The 21,192-nt window shown below is 39.6% G+C and overlaps 1 protein-coding gene and 1 pseudogene across 2 annotated transcripts; both read left to right on the forward strand.

Annotated features, from left to right (window-relative positions):
- Nucleotides 1-1,885: 1,885 nt before the first annotated feature.
- Nucleotides 1,886-21,192, forward strand: MTCH2 (mitochondrial carrier 2). Its single transcript, XM_079105048.1, has 13 exons — nucleotides 1,886-2,069; nucleotides 4,299-4,383; nucleotides 4,538-4,644; nucleotides 9,801-9,827; nucleotides 9,988-10,050; nucleotides 12,081-12,138; nucleotides 12,401-12,452; nucleotides 12,884-12,943; nucleotides 14,217-14,310; nucleotides 15,964-16,011; nucleotides 16,896-16,963; nucleotides 18,981-19,056; nucleotides 20,983-21,192. Exons 1-13 carry the CDS (start codon nucleotides 1,983-1,985, stop codon nucleotides 21,067-21,069), a joined length of 912 nt encoding a protein of 303 aa, XP_078961174.1. The 5' UTR covers nucleotides 1,886-1,982; the 3' UTR covers nucleotides 21,070-21,192.
- LOC306638510 (sepiapterin reductase-like) lies at nucleotides 5,873-8,594 on the forward strand (annotated as a pseudogene). Its single transcript has one exon. The product of its transcript is annotated as a sepiapterin reductase-like (transcript).

The following is a 21,192-nucleotide window of genomic DNA, read 5'->3' on the forward strand; positions in this document are numbered from 1 at the left end:
CTTCCCAATTAGTTCTGCTACCTTTTGGCATTTCTTCTCACCACTTAAATGAGTCACTGGTTAGAAGCCATTTAAGGATCACCATATTGAACTATACCAGGGAATGCCATTCGGATCATAGTTTTTATGAATGGTCCCATTTGTGCAGTGCTCAGCCAGGGCAGCTGAACACAGCAGCTCTGTACCTTCTGCACTTTTCTTATCTATAATACTGACTTCATTTCCCTACCCTCTGCAGAGACTTCCCAAAACTTCTTGGGCAGCTTCTGCACTGCACCATTGGAGAAAGTAGTGGAGCAGCCTGAATTAACCATCTCCCCTTGCAAAATACACTGTGCCTCTCGTTGCCTACAGGCTTCAGTGGGCTAGAGTTAATGAATATTTTTTGGCACCACTAATGCACAAATCTATGAATAAAGAGTTCCCTTAGTAAGTTGTCTCTCTGGTTGTGATTGATGTCAAAGTTTCTGAAAAGTCAGGCCTTGTGACACACGTAATCCCAGCAACTCAGGAGATTGGGGCAGTAGGACTGCAAGTTTGAGGCCAGCCTGGGCAACTTAGTGAGACTGTCTCAAAATACAAAATAAAAAGGGCTGAGGGTGTAGCTTAGTGGTAGAACACCTAGGTTCAATCCTAGTACCATCAAAATAAATGTTTCTGGATTTAGTGAAAGGTAACTTGTAAGTTTCTTGTAATTCTAAAAGCTACCATTTGATTTTTTTCTTTATTTTCTTCTCCTTTTCTTTCTCCTTCTTTTTGATATTGCTTTTCATGTGTGTGCCAAGCTCAGTAGGCATATTATATCGTTTATTCCTCACAACATTATGAAGTAGCCATTGCTATACTCAACTGTGTAAGGTCCAAGGAGGTAATGTGATCTAAGGTCACACAGTAACTGGCAGAGGTAGAATTTGGACCAGGTCCATTGGACTGCAAGGCCCATGCACCCTCTGCCCTACAAACTGCCTCCCAATATCACCTAGCCTGAACTGACTACAGAGTGATGTGAATAAAACTAACATTTATATTTCAATACAGTTTTTTAACATCCTTTTCTATGCACAATTTCTTTAATGCTCATAACAACCCTGGGAGGTAAGTAGCAGTGTTAACCATAGACTTAGGTACGCACTCTGAAAGCAAAGTATAAACGACAGATATAAAGGAAAAGCCTGGATTCTGCAGCCTGTCGGCACTAAAATAGTTGTTCATTGGTGTAATTAATATTTATTGAGCACGTAATATGTGCCAGGCACTGGAAATGCAACTGTGAGAGAAGGCCGTCAGGTTCTCCAACTCGTGAAGTGCGCATTCCAGCGGAGGAGGAGCAAACAGCGCTAAGTGCTACAGCGCGATGGGTAGGAAACAAAGGGGAGGTGACTGTAGTAGAGTAGTCAAAGGCGGTTCTGAGAAGACAACATTAATTGAATGAATGCATGCATGCGTGCAAGAAGAGCAACCCTCAAACAATTCATTATTCGATGTCAGCCTTATTTAGCGTTTGTTGGCCACTAATCTGTTAAGTCTCTTTCGCGGAATACCCCTTGAATCTTACGTTGATGATGCCTACAGGCAAGCACAGAGGGAAGCATATCTCAGAAACCCATTCAGTTCTTTTTATTCCTCTGACCTTGCCTTTGCTGTCAGGGTCACACCCCCCCATTGCCACTCCCTTGCTTCTCCTCCCGGACAGTTCCACAATGCGCATGCGCAAAACTGTCACTCCCAGTTGAGGGCGTGGCCCCACCACAGTACGCATGCGCTCCTGGCACGTAAGCCCCGCCCCGCCCCCCGACGCCCGTTCGCGAGCGCCTGCCGTTTCTCTGGGAGGGGTGGTGGGCGGGGCCTGGGACGGGGCGTGCTGCTGTGTGCGCGCGCGCGCGCCGCGGGCGGGCCAGTGGAGCCGGCGGCCCCGGCACGTGATCTGCGACCGGCTCTGTCGCTTGGTGGCTGGGTCTGTCTGTCCGTCCGCGGGTGCCATCATGGCGGACGCGGCCAGTCAGGTGCTCCTGGGCTCCGGTCTCACCATCCTCTCTCAGCCGCTCATGTACGTGAAAGTGCTCATCCAGGTATGAGTCGTCGCCACTTCCTTCCCCACCAGCGCCCTGTCGGGTCGCCACTGCCCAAGGCTGCTGCGGATCGGCTCCAGCCTTTCCCCGGCCTTCAGCCTCCGGGATGCTGCCCCTTCTCTGTTGCCCCTTTCCCTCTCCACCGACCCGCGGCTCCTCTGGTGGGCCTCCCCGAGATCCCGCCTTCCCTCCGGGAGGTGAGGCCCGCTCCTTCTCCCGCAGCCAACTGCCACCCTGTCCTGCTCAGTGGCACCGCTGAACTTTGTTTTTTCCTTCCCCGCGTTAATCCTGGCTGGTCGCCACCTAGGGCTCCAGACTCCCCTTTCACTCCCCTGGTATTAGCATTCACCTTACCTGGCTCCCTCTCCACCGGAAAAAAAAAAAAAATTCCCAAACGCAAGACATGAAATACTCGATGAAGACACATTTAAAATCATAGGGGACCCGACATTTTATTATTTTTATTCGCTTTTCTTTCTTTTTTCCTTGCTACTGTTACTATTGCTATTCCGTTCGGAGATTTTGACACCAGCTACTCAGATAAACACAAGGAGTTCTTTCAGAAGTGATATTGAAGTCAAATTTCGGAAGACTCCATTGAGTGCTATCCTGCAGCCCATGTGGTTCATGGCCGTGAAAATCACGTTTGTCAGAGCTGGAAATCAGTTCTGTTAAAAGAGTTCTAGCGAGTTTGAACATGAGCATTAAACTCCTGATGTCTCCAGCCCTTAGTTTTTAATCTACTGTAAAATATTTATTAAATGGTATTTTCTAGTCACAGAGAAGTAGGCCAAATTTTAGCTGATGATAGATAGCGTTTTCAATTGCTTTTCTAAATTTCCTCTTTATGGCCAGGTCACTCTCCCCGCCCCCCCCCCATATTTTATTGAGCATTGACGTGATTATCTTATGTTTGGTAACAAGGAGGGAAATAGTTTTTAGAACCCTTGCCCCCTACCTTTCTGTAAAATATATGCAATTCACTAGGGAGGACCACTTTTCTTACTCTTGAGGTGTTACTAATCCAAATTATTTGTTGCTTACTTGACTCGTGTAGATTCAGATTCCATATGTAAAAGAATATTGTAAAATAAATTATTTGAACTAAAACAAAGACAGATTGAAATGTACTGTTATGTCTAAAACAGAGAATTGACACATTTCGGGCTAGATAGCCTGAAATGACAACATTCTACAGTATACCTAATGTGAATCCACCACTCAATAGTTCTTCAGGAGACATTGTTTTTTAGTGACATTCAGAGCTCTTTCCTCAAAAACTTGAATATCCTAATTCTGATTTCATAACATATATGTGTTGCCAAGTATCTCAGGGGTTTTGGTGAAATTCCCAAATATTGGTTTTAAAAATAGTTACATGGTAGCAATCTCAGTAGTTATTTAATTGTAAGGAATCAAAGCAATTGAGAGTCAAAATTGTGTTCTATGACATTTATTTTCTCAACTATCCCCCATAGCACTAGAAATCCTAAATATATTGTACAAATAAAATGGCAGTCATTAATTGTATAAGATACCCTTCATTAGACTGTTAATGAGTGTGTTTGTTTAACATGAACCTAACTTGTAATTTTTTTCCTAAGTCAATTACCCGGGTATATCTGCATTTGCCTTTTGAGTTTTTTGTCTAGTTAGCCAAAAGGCAGTTGGTGCTGGCTTAATGGATGGATAGTTTCTCATTTTGTTCAAATATTTTAAATGCCCTAAATTTTTTGTAGAATATATTTTTTGAGCCTCTTCAGTAAAATGTTCCTAACACAAAAGTTTTCTTCTTCTCAGTTACCAAAAAACTGATATTATTCTATTGGTCTATAATCTGAGCTGTTTGGGAGCCTGAGGCAAGAGGATCAAGACTAGCTTATGCAATTTAAGCAAGATCCTGTCTCAAAATGAAAAGGACTGGGAGTGTAGCTCATTGGTGAAGCTCCCCTGGGTTCAATCCCCAACACTAAAAAACAAAAAAACCCTGACATTAGTCTATCTTGGCTACATAGTTTACTTTATAGATTTTGAACAAAAAGGCAACATGTAGTTCATTGAAACCAGTCTTAATTTGACAGAGCAAAAAACTGACAGGGAAAACAAAGTGTATTTTTACTTATATTAAAAATTTTAACCCTGATTTTGTTCTTTGTTCAAGACCTTGCAGATAAAGCATTACTGGGAATATTGCTTAGTATTAAAGTATTTATTCCCTTACTTTTAAAGGTGGGATATGAGCCTCTTCCCCCAACAATAGGACGAAATATTTTTGGGCGGCAAGTATGTCAGCTTCCTGGTCTCTTTTGTTACGGTAAGTGTCTTTGATTTTTTGGGAATAGGTGATATGAAGACTGTGGTAGACAAGAGTTACTAAAAGAATATATATATAGAAATCATGTTGCCTTGAAATTTCTACGTAGCCATTTCTTTGAACTAGAACTTAAATCTCTAACTTGTGTTCTTAGCTCAGCACATTGCGAGCATCGATGGGAGGCGTGGGTTGTTCACAGGCTTAACTCCAAGACTGTGTTCGGGAGTCCTTGGAACTGTTGTCCATGGTAAAGTTTTACAGGTAAGAGGAAAATCAGTTAATCTTCCTATAGGTTTTGGTTGCCTTTTATGCAGTTTGTTCTACTAATTAAGAGCAATTTCATAGGTGCATTTATAACTCTAACTACAAGAGTTACATGGACATTGGATTTAAATTACTATGGACATGGCTATATGGACATTGACCTTTTGATTATTATATTGTACATGGGTGTTTTGTGCATTATTCTGTGTATATGTTACATTGCATTAATTAAAAAAAAATTTTTTTGTGGTTGTAGATGGACAGCATGACTTTGTTATTTTTATGTGGTACTAAGGATCGAACCCAGTGCCTCACACATGCTAGGCAGGCACCCCAACACTGAGCTACATCCCCAGCCCTATTTTGTATTTTATGTAGAGACAGTGTCTCACTGAGTTCCTTAGTGCCTTGATTTTGCTGAGGCTGGCTTCGAACTCTCAATTCTCCTGCCTCAGCCTCCTGAGCCTCTGGGATTACAGGCATGTGCCACCACGCCCAGCTCATGGTAGCTATTTTTGAGAAGGAGACAAGGATGAGTGGTAGAACTTAAGCTATCTTGAGCAAAAAAGAGCAAAACGTTAAGGGTCCACAGTATCCTCCTAGGCTATCTGCTATGTATCTGTGTCCAGGGCACCTGAGGCATAGCTCAGCACCCTCATACTAGGTTCCTTGAAGGGCATGGTTCCCTGGTGATGGAAGTATAAGGAAGTGTATTTTAAATTATTTCCATATATTTGAGATGTCTTTTTTTTTTTTAATGATGTAAGTGATAGAACCAAGTGCCACGCGCACGATAAGCATGAACTTTTTTTAATCTCTGGGCTACCCCCCAGCCCATAAAATATTTTTAGAAAACATCAACTCCCAGCGCTGAGCCCCCTAAATTTTAGGTTCCCACCCTGGCCCATGCTGTGTGGAGCTCTGACCACACCACTCAAGGCTTCTGCTATGACTATGTGGTCAGTGCTAGGTCTTAGTTCCCAGTACCAATAGCAGAGGTCAGTGGCCTGAAGAATGGCAATGGCAAGAAGAGTGGCTTCAGCAGGTCACTGGCCCAACTCCGAACTTGGTGTTCCTCCTAAGTGCTCACAGTGAGGTGCTATGGCAGCTGAAGGCCAGTCTAGACCTGTGGTACCTGGCCTGCACGTGGTCTAAATGCTTGCCAACCTGGGCTTCTAGGCCAACTGGCAGCAACTGTTCAGCACATTTCATGAGCTCGTTATGATTGCTGCTCATTAACAACATGGCACTCTTGGCAGTGTTTCCAAAGACTTCATGAACCTGAATGACCTAGCTGAAGTGAATAGCTACTGGGCTCTGGACCTGACCTCCAGCATCCTGAAGGCCTTTCCTGACAGTCCTATCCACAGCAGGGCTGCAGTTAACATCTCATACCTCTGTGCCCTGTAGTCCTTCAAGGACTGGACATTATACTGTGCATGGAAGACTGCCTGTGACAGGGTTTTGTACTCCTGGCCACAGAGGAACCTAATGTGAGAGTTCTGAACTATGCCCCAGCCCCCTGGACACAAATATGCAGCAGTTGACCTGGGAAATATCCATAGACCCATACCTAGAAAAAAGGCTACAGAAGTTGAGGATGAAGAGGGAGCTGGTAGATTGCGGATCATCAGCCCAGAAATTGTGGAACTTTCTGCAAGAAGACATGTTCAAGTCTGGAGCCCATGTGGACTTCCATGATAAATAAATGTATGTTCTTGGCTTCTTGGGCCTTTCAGTCCCCACTTTCAGGCACCCCCCAAGAGTCCGGTGACTTCCCACGTCCTGCCATAGTGGTCCTGCCTAACACATGTAAGGCACAGATGCCCACTGTCTTGTCCTCAGGATGGCTGGTGTCACCAATTGTCAGGAGTCTGTCTTGTCAGCCTGGGTGATGAGGCTGCTTCTGTAGGAGGCTTGGAGAGAGGTTCGGTCAGGGTGTCAGTTTGCTCTCTCACTTTCAGAATAGAATTTTGGGATGAAAAAACAAAGAAGCTGAAATATCAAAGAGAGAAGTTTGGGTCTCTGCCCATGGTCAGTATGGGGACAGGAGGGAGTGATCTGATGTCAATAGAAAAACCCATGTAGGTTCACAGATGGCCTGGAAGGAAGGGAGGACAGTGTGAGTTCCAGCCCATGTGTATGCCCCTTCCTTGCTCAGGATAGGGGGACCTTTTGTTGAAGGTCATATCCTCATCCTGGTGACTTCTTCCTCCGGCACCCACCATCCTTCCTCTACAGGGATTCTATATACATGGCAAAGGCATATACAAATAAAATGTGGATTATCCTTCCAAAAAAAGAAAGAAAAGTCAAAGTTACAAACATCAGTTACATTTGTTTCTTTCTTAGTGATCCTTTTGTTTTGCCAGCTTTATTTTTACTTTTAATAGGAAAGCTCCTATTATTTCGATTGTACTGGTTTCTCAGTTGCACCTATTACAGTGTAGCTCAAGCTGAATTAACCTTAAAGGCAGTCTTAGATTTAGAAAATGCTTCTACAGGCAGAATTGTCCTTTGCTATATTTATAAAGGTGCTATGAATGAGAATTCTCTATCAGTTAAAACAGCACAGAAAAAGGTTGTATAGCATGAGTATGATTAAGAATATAAATAAGGGTTTTCCTAGTTTGTTTTTCTGTCTCTTACTGAGACCAAAAGTAAGTTATTTTCTTTACTGTAACTCCTAAAAAATATAGCAGCAGGGCTATACCTAGAGTGCGTGCTGAGCTTGTGGGAGACCATAGGTTCAATCCCCCAGCACCAAACAAAATAAACAGTAGAGGGAGAGTGCATGCATATATATGTGCAAGAGCTGAGATCTGCTCACCAAATCTATATAATATTTTCAAACTATACAGTATATATATCATGTTAAATTGTAAGTGTTTACTAAGCTCATGTAAATAGTACTTCATACAATCCTCAGTGTATTTTTTTCTTTTTTTATACTGGGGAATGAACCCAGGGTTGCTTAACCACATCCTCAGTTCCCTAAATATTTTATTTAGACGAGGTTGCAAGGTCTCATTAAGTTGCTTAGAGACTCACTGAGTTGCTGAGACTGGCTTTGAACTCACAGTCCTCCTGCCTCAGCTTCCTAAATTATTGGGATTACAGTCATGCACCCGGCTCAGATTTTAAAGTTGCCTCCAGTTCTAATGTTTTATCATTTGATAAACAAATCATGATTTTATTGGACAGTTTCCTTACTTGGCTCAGATTTTGAATTCTGTGCAGCCTTTGTTGACTTTGAGAGGTTTTTCAGGCAGTTTTCATAGACACTCTTTCACCCTTCATTTGTTTTGCTGAATCTAGAAGCATCATTTTGGGTGACCCCCAAGCCAGAGTACATAGTGCTGGGGAGTGTTAATGGACCGGTGTTTTGTGGGTTGATGACTACTCTTTCCTTTCCAACTACACTCTACTCTGGGCTCAGTGAAGGTGTTCTCAACTCAGTGAGATTCATATGTGGAAAGGCAGTCATTATCTATTCAGAGTTTTGTGTATAGACTAAGAGCAAAAGTGAAATTACTGCTTGAGAACAAGTTTCTTTATGTACAGGAAAACTAAGACAAACTTTAGGTGGCCAGGTACCCTGAGTATGTTTCACATGTAGTGCAGTAAAATATAGCAGTACTTCCTGGGGAATAATATTGCCCAAATTATATTTTTATATTGTGTGCATGCACAAATATATAACAAATCCCATCATTATATAAGACTACAATGTACCAATTTTTTAAATGTGGAAAAAAAAAAGAGGTAGCACTTAGTATCAAAAGCCACTTACATAGTTTGAAGAAAGACCTATTCGGGATGAAGAAAACTATTAACTTTTACAAGAGAGTGTTCTTTATATCTGAATAAAAATTAAATTTCATTTTGTTCATGATAATGTAGAAGAGATAAGTAGATAATTTTATCAGTGAAGTAAAAAACAAAAATGGAAATGAGTGAAAATGTTTAGAGACCTGAAACTCTTAGAATTAATTCTAGCCAAACCCACAATTTAGCCAAAACACATGACTTTGCTTAATGTTAACATTTCTTCTCTTGCTTCCATTTGTTTGTAGTGCTGGGAGTTGAACCCAGAGCTGAGCAAGTGCTCTACCATTGAGCTGTACCCCCAGCCCTTGCCTATGATTTTTTTTTTAAGTAATTCTTTATACAAAATAAAATTGTATTTTTAAAATCTGATATGACTAGAAAATAAAATTTATTGTCATGTAATAAGGAACTCATTTGTCTGATTCTTTTATTTTTACCTAGCCCACTTTCTATGTCTGTAATATCCCACAAATATTTCCTCATCTAGTATAGTCTGGGCTTTAGTGGTATTCGTATTCTTTTCTCCAGAAGAGGAAAAAAAAAAGTCTCACTTGCCTGTTTTAGAAAGAGTCAGAGACTAAAGGAAAACTGAGATGATTTTAGCTATTCAAACTCAGCACCAATTCTCTGTTCTTTTATATAGCAAAGAAAAGAGTTTTGTCCTAATGTGGTATTGGTTCTGCTTTTTTCCATGAAAGGAGTTGGAACCTTAAGCTGCATTTTTACCAACTTATTTTCTGTTAAACGTATGTTTAGTAAATAATGTTCTTTTTTGTTTCCCTATTTTTTGTTTTGTTTGAGACCATGGTGGGTGGGTGGGGTCTCTGTATGTTGGTGGGCTAGTCTTGAACTCCTGGACTCAAGGAATCCTCCCACTTTACCCTTCCTGTGCTGGGTCTTCACCTTTGCACCAGCATGCGCAGCTGCATTTTATTTTGTTTAAATAGTCATTTTCACAGGAGTCTGAAGCAGAAGGATCACTAATTCAGGTCAGCCTGGGGAAAACCTTGTCTCAAAATAAAAGGCTGGTGATATAGTTCAGTGCTAGAGTGCCCCTGGATTCAGTCCCCAGTTCCACAAGAAAAATAACATTTTCATGAGCATTTGCTTGTTTCTCCAGCTGACCATTGTGTTAAACTTAGCAATAATATCATCTTGGAGACATTTATTTCCAGTTGATTAATTAAAAGTAGAAATCAATAGGTGATTTGCAGCCCCCCCCAAAAAAAAAATCAGCTATTTTATGCCAATAGAATTTTCATTTTGTCTTCTCTCACATGACACATTAATGGCCCTAACCATCTTTCTTTGCATTTCTTTAGCATTACCAAGAAAGCGACAAGATTGAGGTATGTGGAAGCTGATGTCGGTGTGTGATTCCCTTTTCCTTGCAAGTTATCATTGCTATTTGTACTTTGGGAGAAAAGCCAAGTTAGTTTCATTTTTATTTTGGTTGAAGTTCTATTTAAAACCTTCAAGATCTCTGTTTTCTTTGATTTTAATTTCTAGGAGTTAGGACCTGGAAATGTACAAAAAGAAGGCTCATCTTCCTTTGACCGAGTTATCAAAGAGGTAAGAGATAGATAATATTCCTTGCTGTTTACCTAGCTCAAACTGTAAGTGGTGCAGCATCTGTGGAATCAGGATCATAATGACCTGTATTTCCGTGTCTATTCCCAAATGAAATTAAACCTTCCATTTAAATCGGGCTTTCCTACATGCATGACATAAATAAGAGAGGAGCAGTGCTTGCTGCTTAGCAAATCAAGGATACTTTTTTTGCCCACTCATTTCATATTTAAAATTGAAGAGGTGTTTATTAGGAGGACAGGATGAAAAAGGTGGGGGGGAAATCATGAACTGAAATTGATTTCCATACATGAATGTGTTTGTATAACTACTATGAATAACCATAAGACTCTAATAACAAAAAAAAAAAATTGAAGAAGTTTTTACTGAAAGTCTTCTAATAGTGTTGAAAAATTCCAGAAGTGTTAAAATAGGGATCAGGCCCTGTATGTGTTGGGTATTATTTATCCAGAGATGCTTCTATGTTATTCTGACACCGAAATGTGTCTTATCACTCATTTTCCACCTTCATCCTCTGTCATTGAGGTTTCTTTCATGCCTGACTTTCAGAACCACTCTTAATTCTTAGACATCACATTGTCTAATTGTCTTTGATGAGGTAACAACTTTTCAATAATTACTGCCTTCTAAAATATTTATTCCAGAACAGACATGTCTAAAGGTCTAGATATCAGATAAATCAAATGTTTTCTGAAATTTTTTGTGAGATGAGTTTGTTTAAAAGTAGGGAGTTTGTTTAAAAGGTTGGGGGTCTGGCTCAGTGATAAATTAATTTATGTGTGCGAGTATTGGTGATCACCTATAATCCCAGTAGCTTGGGAGTCTGAGGCAGAAAGATTACAAGTTCATAGCCAGCCTCAGCAACCCAGCAAGGCCCTAAGCAAAAAGTAAAATAAAAATTTTTGAGACTTTGTCTCAAAAAATAAAATAAATTTTAAAATGCTGGGGATGTGGCTCAGTGATTAAGTGAAGGGGAAAAAAAGGGCTGGGGATGTAACTCAGTACCAAAAATTTTTTTAATAAATTAAAAAGTTGGGCTATAGTAATGTACACTTTGTATTTCCTTAACTTTAGTTAGCCATCCTGTCCCACAGGATCTTCTCAGAACTACCTTTGGTATAGAGGTGAAGAATGTCAACTCCATGACTGAAGGGAATGGTTAAATGCAAAAAAGAATGATAGGGTTTTTTTCTGGCAATAGTGAGAATCTGCCTTCTGCCAAGAATGTCATATCTCGTTATCCTCTTTAGCACTTCATTATTTCCTCCTTCTACCTCCAGGCCCCTCAATAAAATGATTTTTTTACTGAAAGTCTTCTAATAGTGTTGAAGACTTCTAGTACAGAAGTATTAAAGTAGGAGTCAGGCCCTGTGCGTGTTGGATATTATATTTATACCCCTGCAAAAAAAAAAAAAAAAAAAAAAAAGGACAAACTTGGCTTTACAACACCAGGACCAGCCTCCATGGGTTGTGGTATAACTTCCTTCATCATCTCCTTACAGAGTCCCAAACTAAGAAGATAAATTAGGATAATCACAGCAGCTCTCAGACTGCAGTAACAGGGTTTGATCTTAAATTAGAGTTGTTCTGTTCTTGCTGAGACGTTGTACAGATTTCATAGAGCAGCCTGACGTTTGTCTAGCATAGATAGCGTCTCCCTGAGATTACTCACAACGAGAGACCAATTCAGTAGTCTAGACATAGGCCTCGTCCTCTATTCCAGCTGGTGGCCCTTTCTGTTTCTTTCTTTTTCTGAATGAGTGAAACTTTTAAAAATTCAATTTGAAGAATCTGGTTTGTAGAGAGATTTTGAGAAGTAACTATAACTGAACATTCAAATCTAGGAGTGAGAGATGTGATGAGTATTATATCTATATAATAAGCAGGAGGGCTGTGGGTCCCTACCCCGACTTTTTAAAAATCCTGTATTGCAATACTTGCCCACATTCCTTCTCACAGAGTTCAAGTGTTGTTTATTTAGATTTCAGAAGTTGTGTGTTGATTATTTCTAGACAACTCGAGAGATGATCGCTCGTTCTGCTGCTACCCTCATCACCCATCCCTTCCACGGTATGTTTGCAGTTGATAACTGAAATCTGATTTCTTATCTTTCTTTTACAACTTGATCTCTCCTGCCCACTGAAATAGGTTGACATGGCAGTTGACCGAAGTGCTTTACGTACATGTATTTTGCTTGCTTGTTTGTTTTGGCTTTTCTCTGATTTTTCCAGAGAGCAAAGTATCTTTAGGTGGAAAAACCTTTTTTTTTTTTTCAGGGCTATCAAAATCTATCTCAACATAGTTTTAAGAATCTTTTCTCTGTGTTCTGCAGTGATCACTCTGAGATCTATGGTACAATTCATTGGCAGAGAATCCAAGTACTGGTAAGTATTTTGTTTTTAAGTACTTAAAGAAATCTGTTGAGGCCAAAATGGTAGAGCTTTGCTACTTTCCATTTTTACGAGTTCTTAACATTTACAGAACAAATTCATATGTTACATCATTAAATCTGCACAAAAAGTGTTAAAATAGGACAAAAAGACCCGGGCAGGATTAGGAGCCTCCCGAGGACTACAGAGTAAGTTGCAGAGCCACTGAAGCCCATTTCACCCTGAACTGTATCCTACACCCTTCATAGTTGATATGTGCACTTTTTTCTTCAAATTCAACTATCTTTGCAGAGTGAGAAGGTGCTAGGAAAGTGCAAGGGAAGGAAGTTGTAAATTTGACCTTGCCAAAAGTAATCATCAGAATTACTCTTTTATAGCTCCTACATGATCGTAACATATTTTATCTTTCCTTCTTCTTTATCTAGTGGACTTTGTGACTCCATAGTAACCATCTATCGGGAAGAGGGCATCCTAGGATTTTTTGCGTGAGTAAATGCTGATTTGTCTATATGTGATTTTTGTGTGGTAGTAAAGCTCTCCTGAGAATGAAACCAGTGGATCTTTTTTTAATCCCTCAGAAAAGTACTCCCTGGGTTTATTTCATGTTAATCTCCGTTTAGCCTCCTTTGACTTAATTTTTTTTTTTTTTTTGGTATTGGGGATTGAACCCAGGACCCAGGGGTACTTTACCACTGAGCTACATCTCAGCCCTTTTTATTATTTATTTTAAGATAGGGTCTCACATTTACTGAGGCAGACCTCAAGCTTGTGATCCTCCTCCCTCAGCCTCCCAAGTTGCTGGGATTACAGGCATGTGCCACCACACCCAGCAGGAAAATTAATTTTTGAAAAATGGAAAGATCATCTTAGCTTGTGTTTTCCCTATCCTAAGAGTAAGTTTTTGCAAAGCTTGAATTTATTTTGGAAGAGCTTAGACTACTACATTTATTCTTATACAAGAAAAACTGAGTTAATAACTAAATGGTCCTTTTGAATTTTCAGTGTTTCCGCTACTTTATTTATTTATTTATTTATTGCGGGGATTGAATCCAGGGATTTGCACATTCTGAGCATGCACTGTACCACTGAGCAGTACTCCCAGTCCCAGTTTGTTTGTTAGTTGGTTATCATCAATACTCTGGGAAATAGGCAGAAAATAGACAGCTGTCTTTAAAAGTCACATTTTAGAGATTGAAAAAGCACCAATGCTAAAGGGCATTCATTGCTGCCTATCACCTCCTAATGAAGGATGAAGCTGACATTTGAACCCTGGTCTTCAGTCTGCAGAATAATGTTCTTCCCACTGTTCCATGCTGCTTCATCTAGGTCATCCAGACCCTGGAAACGTTTCTGATGTCTCTCATCTATATATATTTGGCCACTCTCTCACTTGGCATTTTTTCTCACCCTTGCCCTCCAAATTGAGGATCACATTGTTTAGTAAAATCATATTTAAGTCTGTACAAAGCACCTCACAAATCTTTGGCCTCCCTGCTTACAGTTATTAATAGTAAAGTGAGCCATTGGCCATAGTTGAGAGGGCATGGCTAAACTGCATTTTTAAAATGGGATCAAAAGTCATTGGAGAGCAAGTGTGTCAGATTCACTGAACTAGCTGTGAGGTCTAGGTTCTGGAATTTATGTCTTCACTCCCCTAGAAAGTTTTGAAATTTCCAGTTCTTTGAGAAGTGTTTGTATGAGTGGATTTTCTTTTCACTAATAACATTTTTTGGTTATTTTTATTGTTTCTCCATGTAGGGGTCTAATTCCTCGCCTCCTAGGTGACATCATTTCTTTGTGGCTCTGTAACTCACTGGCCTACCTCGTCAATACCTATGCACTGGATAGCGGGGTAGGTTGTGACCTTGATGAAATGTGTTGCTATGGGCTTTTTCCACTTTCCTGATAACCCCTTTAGCTTGAAAGTAAGATAGGAGTTTGTTAATATGCCAAACTAAACCTTATATACCTAAAAATTATCAGTCGAATTTTCAAAAGCTAATGAAGTACTACATAGAGAGATGCACCTAAAAAATCTCTAAGGTGTGACAGAGTTTGCCTGAGAGATCTAGCCCTGTCTTTATTTCATGATATTTAAAAGATCACTTTTTTGCAGGGAGGTTGGTGGTGGGGATCAAACTCAAGGCCTCATGCATGCTAGCCAAGTGCTTTACTTGGCTATATAACAGCCCATTTTATTTTGATTCTTACTAAGTTTCCCGGGCTGGCCTTAAACTTGAAATCCTCCTGCCTCAGCCTCCCTAGTAGCTGAGATTACAGGTGTGCACCACTGTGCCCAGCTGAGATCACTTTTTCATTGATACCTAAATTTTTTATTTTTTAAACCAGGGATTGAACCCAGAGACTCTTAAACACTTAGTCATATCCCTAGCCCTTTTTATATTTTATTTAGACATAGGGCCTTCCTAAGTTGCTAAGGCTGGCTTTGAACATGGGATCCTCCCGCCTCAGCCTCTTGAGCCACTGAATTACAGACGTGTGCCACCATTCCCGTGATACCTAATTTTTATTTTGTTAATTTATTTTGGTACTGGGTATTGAACCCAGGGTTACTTAACCACTGATCTACATCTCCAGCCCTTTTTTATATTGTATTTAGAGACAGGATCTCACTGAGTTGCTTAGGGCCTCACTAAGTTGCTGAGGCAGGCTTTGAACTTGCGATCCTCCTGCCACAGCCTTCTGAGCTGCTGGGATTATGGGCGTGCACCACTTGCACACTGCACCTGGCATTGTAAGGATCTTTTTTTTTTTTTGGTTGTAGGTAGACATGATACCTTTTGGGTTTTATTTATTTATTTTTATGTGGTGCTGAGAATTGAACCCAGTGCCTCACACATGCTAGGCAAGTGCTCTACCACTGAGCCACAGCCCTGGCCCCTAAGGTTCTCAATTATAAGGATGGAGTTTCTCCAAGGTGCCTGGTACAAAGCTGTATATAGAGGTAGTGAATTGTCCCTTGGATATATTATAAAGAAAATTTTCCAGGAACTATATTTCTGAGACATGAATAATGATTTACTGATCTCATTTTCTTTCGTTTTTGGAAATACTGAGACTTTACTTTTTTTTTTTTTTTTAAAGGAGTTTTACATCCTTTTTTTAAATATAATTTTTTGGTAGTTGTAGTTGGACAGAATGCCTTTATTTTGTTTATTTTTATGTGGTGCTAAGGCTCGAACTCAGTGCTTCAAACATGCTAGGCAAATGCTCTACCACTGAGCTACAGCCCCAGCCTTACATTTGTTCTTATACCACCCTAACGTAATAGAACTTTGTCAGTCTTGAATCAGATCAATCATTTTGACTACAGTTTTTTTATACTCATACTCAATATTTTGTATTTTTAATCCTCAAAATTAATTTTCATGTCATCAAATTGATTTAGACAGAATATATTGATATTGATTTGCTTGTGGGCAATTCACTTAATATCAGCTTAATTTTCTTATTCATTCTAATAGAGGCTCCTTTCCTGTTCTAGGTTTCCACCATGAATGAAATGAAAAGTTATTCCCAAGCTGTCACAGGAGTAAGTTTTGTTTGATCCTTTTTACCTTCTAAGAATAGTTTTGTTTTTCTTTTAAATTTCGCCTGTTTGATCACTGCTTTAAAACCATGAGATGTCTCACTGGGAAATGTCCCTCATATTTGATAATGTTTGTCAAAGGTAAGAAATGATGCAGTTGCTACCTTGTAGTAACAGTAATAACAGACTACATAGTTTGGTGCTATTCAGCTTTCAAAGGGGGTAGATATGAGCAGCTTCATACTGTGTCCTGCTCATCTAACACCTGGAGAACTTTACCCTCTTTAATCACTGTGGGGTCTTGGAATGTTGACCTTTATGTATGTATGTTTGTTTGTATGTATGTATGTATGTATGTGTGTGTGTGTATATATATATATATATATATATATATATATATGAATGATGATGTTATCAGGCTGGTCTCAAACTCCTGGGCCCAAGTGATCTCCTGCCTCAGGATCCCGACAGTAGCTGGGAGCACACACCACCATGCCCAGCTAATAGCAGGCTTTTAGTTTACATTGTCTTGGGAAGGATCCTCTTATTTTCTTCAAGGGTATTTTGAAATGCTTTCTTTGTATTGTATATAAAGGTAGTGAATTATATTTACTTTTCATCCTAAATAATATAGTTCATTTTCATTTTAATGAGAACTTAATCCTAGGATAAGAGAATTCTTGTGGCCTTTGTTAAAAGATTGATTATAATATTAGGAGGAAGAAACATCTGTAGGCTAAAAATTGTGTAACTTGGTCTTTTGGGGAGTATTGAGGAATGAGACAAATGTTTAAGTAGTTGATCATTATGACATTAGGCCTTTAACAGGAAAGAAGAGACTGAAGAGCTGAAATGATCTAATTAGCTGTCTTTTTGCCATTTTACAGTTTTTTGCCAGTATGTTGACCTATCCCTTTGTGCTTGTATCTAATCTTATGGCTGTCAACAACTGTGGGTAAGTACTTTGCATTCCTGTTTGTTTGTTTGTCTGTTTTTTTCTAGTTCTGGGGATCAAACCTAGGGCCTTATGCATACTAGGAAAGTGCTCTGCCACTGAGCTGTACCCTCAACCCCTGTACTTTGCATTTCTTATCCTGATAATTGGCTGCCTGAATGCCTGACAGAGCAGTCCTGGTGAGAATTTGGGGAAGAAAAATGTACTTAATGCTAGTATTATATTCCTAATTTTTTCTCTGTATGCCCCCATGCAGCAGTATTAATTTATATTTATAAGCAACTACCTTATATCCTTTTTTAGAATAGAGAAGGGCATAAATAATATTTCTTAAGCATTTATTTATTTTTCCAATACTGGCAATGGAACCTGGGGGGGCTGTACCATTGAGCTATATCCCCAGTTCTTTTTATTTTTACTTTGAGACAAGGTTGTCACTAAGTTATCCAACTGACCTTGAACTTGTGATCCTCCTGCCTCAGATTCCCAAATAGCTGGAATTACAGGCCCGCACCACAACACTCTTTGTGTTTATATATTTTTAAAAATTGATATGCATTTACCAACTGTATAGGTCCTATCCTCAAAAGGTCAAGATAAGTAACAAATCATTCTACTTTCAGCAGGCATGGTGGTGCATGCCTGTAATCCCCAGCCTCTCCGGAGGCTGAGGCAGGGAGATTGATTGCAAGTTCAAAACCAACCTTAGCAACTTAGTGAGGCCCTCAGCAATTTAGCAAGACCCTGTCTCAAAATAAAACATAAAAAGAGCTGGGGATGTGGCTCAGTGGTTAAGTGCCTTTGGGTTCAATTCCCAGTATCAAAAAAAATAAAATTACTTTCATATTGTTCCCTTTTTTTAGTACCAGGGATTGAACCCAGGGACGCTTAACCACTGAGCCACATTCCAGCCCTTTTCATGTTTTATTTTGAGACAGGGTCTTGCTAAGTTGCTTAGGGCCTCAGCCTCCTGAGAGACTGGAATTAAAAGCATGCACCACTACACCCAGCTTGATTTCCAACTCCTAGATGCCAAGTGACTCTACCAAGTTGGACAGAAGTTTTGCCTTTTGTTTTAATTCAGAACTGTTACAATATAGTAGCTGACATAATATGTTGTTAGTTGTGTGGAGTTTTGAGCAGATTTTGACTATCATGTGACCTTCTGTTTTCTGATTTTTAGAGCAACCACCTCATTTTTGCTCAGAGCATACTTGAAAGATGAGTTTAATGTATTATTTCTTTTTTTAATATTTTTTTACCTCCACGCACAAGTTCAAAGCCTGCCTCAGCAACTTAGTGAGGCCCTAAGCAACTCAGTGAAATCCTGTCTCTAAATACAATATAAAAAAGGGCTGGAGGGCTGGGGATATAGCTCAGTTGGTAGAGTGCTTATCTTGCAAGCACAAGACCCTGAGTTCAATCCCCAGCATCGCAAACAAAAATAAAAATAAAGATAAATTTTAGTTGTTGATGGACTTTTATTTATTTGTATGTGGTGCTCAGTATTGAACCCAGTGCCTCATGTATGCTAAGTGAGCACTGTACCTCTGAGCCACAACTCCAGCCTCAATGTATTATTTCTTATAATTTTTTCAAGAGGAAGTGATTATGGATTACATCTGAGTAGGAGCACATAGTCATGAGTATTTGTATCCATTGTCATACTTAGGTTCTTCGTGAACAGCAGTTTTTAAATCCCTTCCCTGTTCTTACCATGCAGTTTCTGTGTTCTGGAGTTTAATTTCTTCTCTAATGTGAAACCCAAATGTAGAAAATAAGGTTGAAGTTTGGCCTGCTATTTGTTGATTTGGAGTCTAATTCAGGGGTTGAATTCCCTTTTGAATGCTTGATCTTACCCCTCCTCCAGTATAATTTGTTTCATTACAACAAAAACTGCCTCTTGAGAGAATCTTCTACATAGAAAGATCTTTTGTGAAAGATTTATCAAATGCCTGAGGATAATTTTGTAAATATTATCATGAATGCCTAATTTTTTTTTTTTTTCCCTGTTTAGGCTTGCTGGTGGATGCCCTCCTTACTCCCCAATATATAGTTCTTGGATAGATTGCTGGTGCACGCTACAGAAAGAGGTATTTCTTTCCCACTCTCTTGTTTTATTTTCTTAACATCTCTGAAATCCTAAGTTAACTCTTGTAACTCACCCTGTAATTACCAGTTAACATACCCTTTACAGTGTTCTATGTATCACTCTGGCATATTAATAAAATGTGATGCTTAGAAATCATCAGCAAGGGAAAGGAAGAAGTAAGAATACCTAGATGTAAACTGGAAGCCATTTGAATGATCATATTCAGTTTATAAATAGGATCCAGATAATTATCTGATTGCCTTGATTTCAGACTGTTTCAAACTCGCCTTTCTTTTGGTGTTGGGGACTGAACTCAGGGCTTGTGTGCTAAGACATGCTGTGCCACTGAGCTATGCTCCAGCTCCTCAAATTCACCGTTTTTTCACTCCTGAGAATCTCCTTATATATGTCTTTTCCCATAGTTGGGATGAGAAGACCAAAAAAACAAGAAATTACTTGTTTATGAAAAATTTTTGTCACAAATGTTAACAGAGCTGGTTGCTTACTTTTAGAGTCATCTTGGTGAATGATTTTATCCAGATTCCAGTTTATGATTTGTCACTTGCTGGCCTGGGAGGCATGTCATTTGCAACCATATCTTTTCCATCAATCTAGGCCAAACTTTATCAGAAACTAAAATATTGGATGACTGAGGAGTAAATTTAGATGAAACACTTAAAATGGCTATCAGTTCAAAGCTGTTTTTGAGTGGGAGGCACTTTTTAACGGACTGCAGAAGAAAGTGTACTAGACACTCTTTGTTGGGTTATTTTATGGCTCTAGCATGTGTGTGAGAAAGGCCTCGGTTCACAGCTGAGCACTGGTGAAGAGGCCTGAGGGTTGCTGGGGTTGGTTTTGCTCAGCGTACCTACCCTGTGTTCTAAGCTAGAACCCTCAAGTGATTTCATACAGACCTACATGAACTTCCTGAGTTTTACCCTCTTTATTGGATAGTCTCCTCATGGGTCCCCACTTCAAAAGATGGCCTCCCCCCACCCCCTATTTTTAGCTAGCCTCCTACTACAAAAAGAAGGTAGATAGAAAATGGACGAGTGTGTCAAGACACATACCTGGGGAGCAGTTGATCCTACAGATGATTAAGAGAACAACAGATCTGGATTGGGCATTCACTGTATTTTGGAGTTTCCATGGAATTCTCAAAATAACCAGCCATAATATAATTTATATATTTCTTTTCACATATGAAGAAACAGGGGCTGAGAGCAGTGTAGTAATAATTACATAACCCAAAATCTCACAACCTGTATATGAGAAAGCCAGGATTTAGACCCTCCAACTTTAAAGACTACTCAGTGGCACTCAGACATTTTTACCTCAATTATTTATATATATATATATATATATATATATATATATAAAAAATAGAAACTTGACCATTTCATTAAAAAGATAAATGTAGGGTGCTTGTTTAGAATGTGTGAAGCCTGGGGTTCAATCCCCAGCACTGAAAAAGAAAAAGCACTGAGTGTTGAGCACTGTTCTAAGCACTTTTCATGTTAGACTAATTTGATAATTCAGCTAGCAAATGACAAACACCAAATCATAACTGGACCATCTCTATAGAGAAGAAATTCTTGCCTTATCAATGAGGAGAAGTTAAAGTCAGTTATTTCTACTGTATCTCAGCCTGTCAGAAAAGATCCTGTCCACCTTCTTTGGTGTTCTGGGTTGTAGCTCAGTGGTAGAGTACCTGCGTAGCATGAACAAGGCTCTTGGTTGGATACCTAGCACCACGGAGGGTCGGATGGGGAAACCACCCTCTTTGGTAATGATGATCCCAGTTTTGTCCTGGTCATTTTAGTCATGTCTCCTAGAAACATATGCAGTGGGATCTCTGCTGACTTAGTTTGGCTTATTTCATCTTCATGCTGTATTTGTGTTTTTGTTTTTGTTTTGTTTTTTCCAGGGAAATATGAGCCGAGGAAATAGCTTGTTTTTCCGGAAGGTCCCCTTTGGGAAGACTTATTGTTGTGACCTGAGAATGTTAATTTGAAGATGTGGGGCAGGGACAGTGACATTTCTATAGTCCCGGACGCACAGAATTATGGGAGAGAATGTTGATTTCTATACAGTGTGGCGCGCTTTTTTAATAATCAATTAATCTTGGGAAAATGGA

Source organism: Sciurus vulgaris, assembly GCF_902686455.1.
Source record: "Sciurus vulgaris genome assembly, chromosome: 11".
In the NCBI taxonomy this organism is placed as follows: Eukaryota; Metazoa; Chordata; class Mammalia; order Rodentia; family Sciuridae; genus Sciurus; species Sciurus vulgaris.